Consider the following 9,012-nt stretch of genomic DNA (forward strand, 5'->3'; position numbering starts at 1 on the left):
CGCACACAGAAAGACCACTTTTCCAGCATTGTAAAGATTTTGAGATAGTGTTGAAAATGTATATATTAAATGCCCGCGTAATGTCAAAATTTCACGCTGAAACTCACATGCGAAAGACAGGAGATGAAAAATATTGGTGAATAATAGCAAAAGTCAGGGCGCCGTTTCTTTGGTGCTGAAATGGGTGTTATTCGAGGCTGGGTGCATATCCAGAAAAAGAATGGTGAGCCTAATAAAACAAAGGCTGAAAAACGCTACGTCGAGGAAGTTTCCTCGCATAATTCAATTGTCTTGACACTGTTTTGCTAAATTCAATGGCTCGGTCATCTGTCAATGTTGTCATCAACCTTCGGAGAGGCCCCGTGCAGCGTGTTGACGTCCTCTCGTCATGCCAGCTTCACGGCCGTATCTATTGCGTAAATTCATCATAATGCGGTTTCTTTTTTTTTTCCCTTTCTTTTAAGAGAATATATAATTCCTCAGACTCAGGGTCTTAGTCCACACGAGAATTTGTAATTCTGCACTGTAGGGTGTGTTCCAATTGAGGTCGCATCACACTCCTGACCTTCCTTGGAAAAGTTTATTCACAAGTAAGAGCGCTGGAGATTGAGAGGTCTATCGTCAAAGCTGTGGCCCGTGACTGAAAGAATGAAATTCTGGTTGAGTTTCAAAATGAGATTACTCCGCAGGGTGTCTTTTGGGAGACGGTGAGTAGCTCGGTCATCCAGTGTTGTAGTAGAGCCGCTGCACCTCCGCTTCAGAGTCAGATTAGGTTGATTGGGCATTCGATGAGGATGCCTTCTGGACACCTTACTGTTCTGGGTGCGTTCTAGAAGGGCTGGAGCACATGGGGCCTAGCCAGGACACACTGGGTAGAATATGCCTCCTGGTCGCCCTGGGAATCCTTCCAAAAGATCTGGATATAGTAGCTGGGAAGAGGGAAGTCCTTCCCTGGTTAAGTACTGCACCTGCGACCTGACATCGAATAAGCACGAGAAAATCGATGGATGGGACCCTGCACAGTTTTGACTGTTTGAATCATGTTTGGGTGTCCAATTTTTTATTATGATTTTTAAGTTTCCAAGGGCCTGTTTTAAAATAAAAATCATAGAAATCAAGGGTCAATGTGAAATCCTTGCAACTTTAATTTGCCTAATAGATGATCGGAATCAGGTGAAAACAAAATCACATTTTCAAATATTTCAAGTAATGACGCATTAATTTGGATTTGATGTTTTTGTTGCTCTCAAAGTTTCGATGTGATAAATCAATACCAGGTTTACATGTTCAAATGGATATGATGTATATAACTGTCAACAAAAGTCAATTACTTAGTTACGGGCTACAACAAGCTCCAGAGGAATAAGGATAATATACTCATTTACACTGCAGATAAAATCATAGTTTTCTACATTTGTTTCAGCATATCACATTTTGATAAAATGCTGATGGCCAAATGTATAGGATTTGCTTAACATTTACACCTGAGAAGTGCATTTTGGGCTACCTAGATTCTTCTGAGGACTTTACGTATGCAATGAAATTTCATTTGCTGGGGACGGATTGATGGTTTTATGACGCATTACGTATTGTTTTGACACTAACACTGCGGGAAGCAGTTGACAGACAACTTTATACACTGATGACCTATTGCAGGGGTGGCCAATCCGCGGCTCGCGAGCCGCATGCGGCTCTTTGCCCGGTTTCATGCGGCTCTTACGTCCATATCAAAGTTTGTATTTGTGTTTTATTTTTATTTGCGTGTGCGCTTCGCTTGAGTTCAATACGGTATTTTCGTCCAATGCGCATGTGCTCGGGATGAAAATACCTCAAAGTTTCCCAGTAGGAGCAAGGTCATTTAAGTAAACGTTTTTAACAGAGTGGGAGAGCTCCCGTGAACCAGAAGCGACAATGAACAGCGTCGCGCACACAAAAAATATCCCAAAGATCGAGCGTCGGCTGAAAAAGCCATACCCCCTGCGAGGCAGACCAAGGCGAGAGTGCTCAGCCGGGAGCAGCCAATAGGAGAGTGAGGCGTACACCACGTGGTGGGCGCGCTACTTAAAAGCCATTCATAATAAATGACAGCTCACAAGGAGTGAATGTTGCGCAAAAATAGGCTCTGATTTTATGCCAGAAGTCCCACTAAGTAACATGCATAGCAAAAGAAAAACGCTATTGTAAATTATTATATTTTTGTTTGTGGACTTGGTTGAACTGAGAGTTTGTCTGTGTGAGACAGTGCACACAATGTTCATTGTTGATAATGACTGGCCTGTGCTGTTAGTACTGTAGGAGTCAATTTATGTCATTACTATGCTGGTGTGTGACATTTACAATAAATCTGGCTGAGCAAAGGTATGTGTATGATGTGGCTCTTTGCGGTAACACAGTAAAAAATGTGGCTCTTTGCGGTACCACAGTAAAAAATGTGGCTCTTGGTCTCTGACTGGTTGGCCACCCCTGACCTATTGTATCTAATATAAGTGTGTCTGACTCGGGTTGGGTTGGGGCTGCGTTAACGTCAACTCGATTTCATGTGGGCTGGTCCTTTTTAGATATAATATTCAGATTTTTTTTAATAACTGGATTAAAAGAACTGGATACAAAAACCCTGAATATTCAGTTTTTATAGTTCTAAAATAATGTTGACTTAAGATTTTATTTTTGATTTTACAAAATTTTTGAACTAAAACTGAAAAAATGATTAAAAGATTACAATTATTGATTTACAAGGGAAAATCAGGAAATCTAATATACATCTAAACTCTTGATTTTAATTTTATCCTGAAACAGTCGGCACTCATGATTTACTTTCCTGGGCCACACAAAATGAGGTGGGCCAGATTTGGCCCCTGGGCCGCCACATTGACAAAGCGATCTAATAAAATCATTTACGTAGTTGTGTTCACATTTTCTTGCTCTGTATATGTCATGTAATTTAAAATGATTTTTGATACTTCAGACACTTTAAGTGAATGTCCGGTCCACTATGAAGTCACAAGGTCGAACTCAAGTAAAGCACACTAAGACAGAGATTTTGAAGCTCCTGGAGAAAGAGAGTACAGAGGTGTTGGGCCAGGCAACTCTGCTTCTACAATAACAATTTTAATTAGGCCAAGATTTTGTGACATACAAGTTCTCTATGACAAGGAACATACAAATTCCCTATTAAAAGATGCATGGCTCTATTACAAAGGTGCAGCCGGACAGTGACACTGATGATTGTGATATGGATCGAAGGTCTCTATGACATGACCGTGACACCGATTCAAGGTGATATCTTAAATGGAAACAATATTTGTTTACTTTTAAGATTATTTCACAGTGAACATCTGTCATAATGTCAAATGGGAAGTGAATGATGTTAATGACAAAAACAATGGACTGGTTTAAAGATATTTTTTAAAAAGTGTCTCCGGGGTTTTGCAATTCGTTTCTTAGTCACAATTTCTCCTGCTTTGAGGAATGCGTTCGCACGGAACAGAATACACTGCTGTGTTTAAGAACTGGTTCGCTAATAAAAATACGTTTTCCATGCATGTCGTCGCCATCTTTCACCGCAATATACTTCAAGCAATTAACGGGTCAATAACGCGATGCTCGCTTTGCACCTCTATCCTAGTAATGTAAATTGACAGATGCGCTATTTTACAAACAGTTTGGCGCCTCTGGGTCGATGCAGCTCTGTTACTGGTCACGTGACTTTCTTAAAGCGGTACGCGCACTGACACCGAGTTTGCCGAGGGAGCTTGATGCCCTCATCGCATCTGGGTCGCCCGACCCATCACTACTGCGAACCAATTAATATTAGGCAGCAGCCGGGAATATGCCCTCGGGCCGTAGTTTGCATGCCCCTAATCTAAGACACCTCCAGGTGCTGGCAGACGGGTAAGAAATGCATTCTAATAATAACTGTTTAACTTCTGAATATTGGCATCATTCAGACATTTACCGTGCGACACTGTCTCAAAAGTTAAACTACAATTGTATGTATAATGGCTAAGTGGTCATTATGATCTTCATTGTCCACTAGATGACGCACCCGTCTTTCTGTTAGGTATTTGCGCATGTGCAAAACATCGCATAACAACAAACATGGCAGCCTCCTGCACCGTCGTTAGTTCAGCTTACAAAGGTAAACTGTAGTTTGCATGTTTTAACTTATCTCTGCAACATCACTTTCAGACACGTATATTCATACATTTCTTCCTTTGGCTAATGAACAATATCAATTTTGTTCTCTATCCAATTGGAAACCCCTTTCTCTACTGATATAACTTTACAGACAGGATACATACTGCAAAATTAGAATGTACTAGGTTTTTAATTTAAATTTACAGCTAAAAAACAGCGTTCAAAAAAGAAATGAAATAACAGAAAACATAATAACCAAAACATTGACCACTGGTTTAACTAGACAAGATAAAGGAAAAGGTAAAGGAACACGGGGTTCAGTGTGTCCTCCGCCTTTGGCCCGGAGACAGCTGGGATTGGCTCCATTATCTTGGCCACCTTGCATTTTCATCACCACAAGAGCCAAATGTCCATTTTCATACCTGTCAACCTCGAACCATTTGTGATCTTACCAAATTTTGTTTTCGCCCTTACATATATGTATAAATACATGGAAAATCTTACCACTTTACTTTTTTGTAAAAAATCACGAACAACAAGTGAAAATGAAAGTAAACATAAACAAGGGAACAGGAAACGGAAATCACATGGTGAAAGTGTTACAAAACGAAATGTTTATCATGATCTTTTTTTTTTAGCCAATCAGAGGCGCCGGTACATATATCACTTGGCAGACATGCGTTTTTTAGCCAATCAGAGGCGCCGGTACATATATCACTTGGCAGACATGCGTTTCCGGGAAGAAACAATGGCGGATGGTGAAAAATGGCTAGAAAGTGCCTTAATTTATTTTTTTTTCTCAAAATCACCGTTTAGCGTACCATTTTCATGTGTACAGCGTACCAATATAAAAATGGGCTTTCAGTTGTACCAATTACGGCGAGAACGTACCAGTTGACAGGTATGCATTTTCAATGAAAAAAAAATGCTTTACATTGGTTAAAAGAATTTATTTATGGTCTATGGAAGAGAAATTGACTGAAAATATTTGATATTGCTAAAAATATGATGTGTTGCCAAATAAATAATATAATAATTGTACTGTCATTTATAAATTCTTCAAATGTGTTGCATGCTCCGGTATACCTACTATTTTATTTTTTTTAAATAAAAAAACTACCATTGGAACAGCGTCATGCTGACTCATTGTGAAAACTCAACATTTAGTAGCAATGTTGTTCAAGTTACTTTTAAAAAGTAAATACTAATTGTTACTTCTATGAAAAAGTAATCAAATTGCATTGTTACAATTAAGAAAGTTACTACATTACTTAACATAAGAAAAACAAAAAATATGAAACATTAATTGGCATGCTACCAATAGTACTTGAGTATAACACATAACTAGTTACTTTAAAAGTCACACTAGTAATGTAAAAAACAATACTAGTAATGCATAGTTGTTCGTTTCTTGCTCTTTATTCTACTAATGCGCAAAATTGTCATCAATTTACAATCAAGGATGTCAAATACATTCAAAATGACTTACAATAAAATTCATGTAAGGCATGTAAAGTCAAACATTTATAGGGAAGTGTCCTCCTTATTTTCCATTCACCAGGTACAGCTCTTGTTCCCCGTGGTCAGTGGTTTGTTACGAGTTTCCTTTCACCGATTCAGCCCCAGTGTTTGAGGTCGCAGACCACATCTTTTTGCAGTCCTGCAACAGAGGCACAGCAGAAGAACAAGGGCAGCAGTGGGGTGGCGGACAAAGAAAGTGATATCGAGGGTCCGGAGTACATTCCTCTTAAAAAGGCCAAGAATCCCATGATGAAAATTGGCTATGCATGGTAAGTTCATATACCAAGGAAGTCCATGTAACTGAGTCCTATTGTCATTTGATACCCAACTAAAAAACTCCCGCCCACTCACTGTACATGGTGGCTCTATTGTTTACCAGTTTCTGTTTTGCCCCAAAAACTACTAAGAAATGGTAACCCGATACGCCTAATTGATTATTTCATACATCCACCGTGAATATGTTAAATATATTGATGCATGTTTTTGAGATGTGGGAGGAAACCGGAGTACAGTCACACCTTGTGATACGAGCTTAATGCATTCCGGGGCTGAGTTTGTATTTTGATTTACTCGTATCTCAAATCAATGTTTCCCCTAGAAATGAACTAAATACATATTAATTTGTTCCCACCCTCTGGAAAAACATCAAAAACAGGATATTACAATGGAAAAAACATTTTTGTTGGTTATAATTCAACATCTACTAGCAGACTATAACTAGTGGTTAGGATGTTTAATCATAAAATGAGACATTATTCAATACAATGCAGAGTTAGCGGCTGGGAAAGAGATAGACTTCACGGATACGCTCGTAACCCAACAAACTTTAAATTTAACTTAAATGAACTTCAATTCGTAAACACACACAATTAAAGAAAGTTTTAATCTTACATTACACTAAATATAAACCTTGCGCAATAATCAAGGCAATGAGGTTAATATATTCCACAGTGGCTTTCGAGGCGAACGTTCTGCTTCTTCATACGTATTAATGATCCAGCTCAGTGCTTAATATCGATTGTCATCATATGCCTTTTCTTCGCAGTATCCGTCATTGCACTGGCTGGCTTTACACCCATTGTGTTTCCCTTAATTCTGCACTGACTAACGCAAAAAAACACGGATAAAATCCAACGCCCCGCTAAGTGCTTGTAGAGATTTTTGCACGAGGGAGATGCGGCGATAAAGACTGAACTGAAATCATAAGCAGCCACTCGCGTCTGCTCGTACCTCAAAATTTGTCTCGTATGTCAAGTGTTAGATTTGTCAATAATTATACTTTAGTATAATTATAAAACAATGCAGGCAGACATCTGATTCAATTATTGACATTTAATTAAATTGGCATTTCTGATGATCAACTTGCAAGTGAGAATACATTCCGACATCGTCTCTGCCACGAATAATTCTACCGTGCGGTAATTTCTCCTGCCACTTTAATGCCATAAATCAAAGCAATTACAAGGTTATTAATTAATCCAAATGTGAATGCTAAAACAACACCTGCAACAATCATAGCATATCAGGTATTCAATAATAACAATTAAGCATGTACTATTGACGGTCAATCATCACAAAATGGATGTGACTGGTAAAATTCTAGGCTCAAAATGCTTCAGCATTCCTCTCAAAGTAATCATCACCATGTAGTTACACACATTGGGCAGCCACCATGATAGCATTAGGCTGTGCTGGTAAAATAGATCGAGTGACAAATAAAGACAGGAATAGGTTTTTGGGACAAATGTATTGTATTATTCTACAATATGTATGCATTTATACACTGAACATCGTTAATTAGGACATGGCTATCAATTGGTGCTTAGATTGCTTTTGCTATGCTTCTGAATTGACCCACACCAAATCGCAAACTATTGTAGCTGAATACATGCTGGTGTGCTGTATTTATTGTATGTTGGGTGAGGTATTTCCTCTGGTAACATGGTTGTCCTTATCACACTGCTGCATGCATTTTCTCTCCCTTGCCTCCGACCAGGATGATTGGCCTCCCTACTGGTATTATTGGCTTCCTGCTGGCCAAGAGACAAGTGGACAAGAACCGTTTAAAGCAACTGAAAATTCGACAGAGGATGCGACGGTCAAATGAGGGAGATTACGAAGGAAGCCGCTACTGCCAAACTGCAGAGACTGTTAAACTTGATCAGTAATGCATTTAACCTCTTGTACTACTGTTCAAGATGGGATGTAAATAAGAGGGACTGTTCCTCCCTAAACATGGGAGTCACACTACTCAATCACTCTCTTACATTGTCATGCAGGGAAAAAAAACAGGAATAGAAAAATATACTGTGTAAATTAATTTTTGAGTGCAAAGAAAATTCTATGCTAATTTAACTACCATAGAATATTTGTGATACACAAAGCTCACAATGACACTACTATTTATTGTGTATGAAAAGCCAGAAAACAATTGTTTCCAGAACTTTTTTCACCTGAAACTTTAGTAGAGCAGTACTTTATATGTAAATTGACTAATTCGTTTCACCGTCCTAACACAACTACCAACTAAACTAAAAAAAATTGAGAAAATTGTAAAAAAAATATTTATCAATGCCCTTAAATGAATGAAGCATTTGAAAATGTGCCTTGCACCACTGAAATAGTTCCCCCACGGCCGTTATACCGGAAGACGTAATACCCGTGTTTGTCTGCCATATGGCGGGAAGAGTCCGATCCACAATGGTGGAAAGCCGTATACTTTGTAGTACATTTTAGACTTTCACGTGTGCCCTGTGTGCGTGTCTCTGTTTGACAATGTGCCGCGTTACATTCGTATGGGTATTAACCACTTAAGGGGAATTGCAATACTTAATAAAGGGGAGAATTTAGGTGGACAAGTATATAACAGAATCTTGAAACATGGATAGTGATTGTTATGAGACAGCCAATTGAATTGATTTGAAAGCTTTTATTGTCATTATATCAGATAGAATGAGTCATGAAATGAGAGCCCAGTAGAGGGTAGAGAGGGCTAAAGTGAGAATCAATGCATGCGCAACAATATTTTCAAAATAAAATAGCGGATGAGAAAATGCATTTACTTTTTGGGGGATTTCGTAACTTGGATCTTTTTCGTATCTCGAACCACTCATTTGCATATAAAAAAATCCTAACCTGAAAATGTCATACTTAGAGGCATGACTATAATAATCGAGAGTTCACCAACTTCAGCTCAGCCTACATTCGGATGGAGGTAGTCATTTGAACAGAGCTTCTTAATTCGATCAGAGTTCAAAACCTTAAGTGTTGAAATCAAGGTATGAAACGCAAATTTCAGTTTATGAACGAGACCAGTGGTCAGAGTAGTCCTCATGAGTCTTATTTTCATGTGAT

The 9,012-nt window shown here is 38.7% G+C and overlaps 1 protein-coding gene across 1 annotated transcript; it reads left to right on the top strand.

Annotated features, from left to right (window-relative positions):
* The first annotated feature begins 4,060 nt into the window (after window positions 1-4,060).
* On the top strand, window positions 4,061-8,715 carry LOC144201391 (uncharacterized). The gene is made up of 3 exons (XM_077723984.1): window positions 4,061-4,138; window positions 5,699-5,927; window positions 7,655-8,715. The coding sequence occupies exons 1-3, from the start codon at window positions 4,099-4,101 to the stop codon at window positions 7,824-7,826; spliced, it is 441 nt and encodes a 146-aa protein (XP_077580110.1). The 5' UTR covers window positions 4,061-4,098; the 3' UTR covers window positions 7,827-8,715.
* Window positions 8,716-9,012: the final 297 nt, after the last annotated feature.

This window comes from Stigmatopora nigra, chromosome 9 (genome assembly GCF_051989575.1).
Source record: "Stigmatopora nigra isolate UIUO_SnigA chromosome 9, RoL_Snig_1.1, whole genome shotgun sequence".
Classification (NCBI taxonomy): domain Eukaryota; kingdom Metazoa; phylum Chordata; class Actinopteri; order Syngnathiformes; family Syngnathidae; genus Stigmatopora; species Stigmatopora nigra.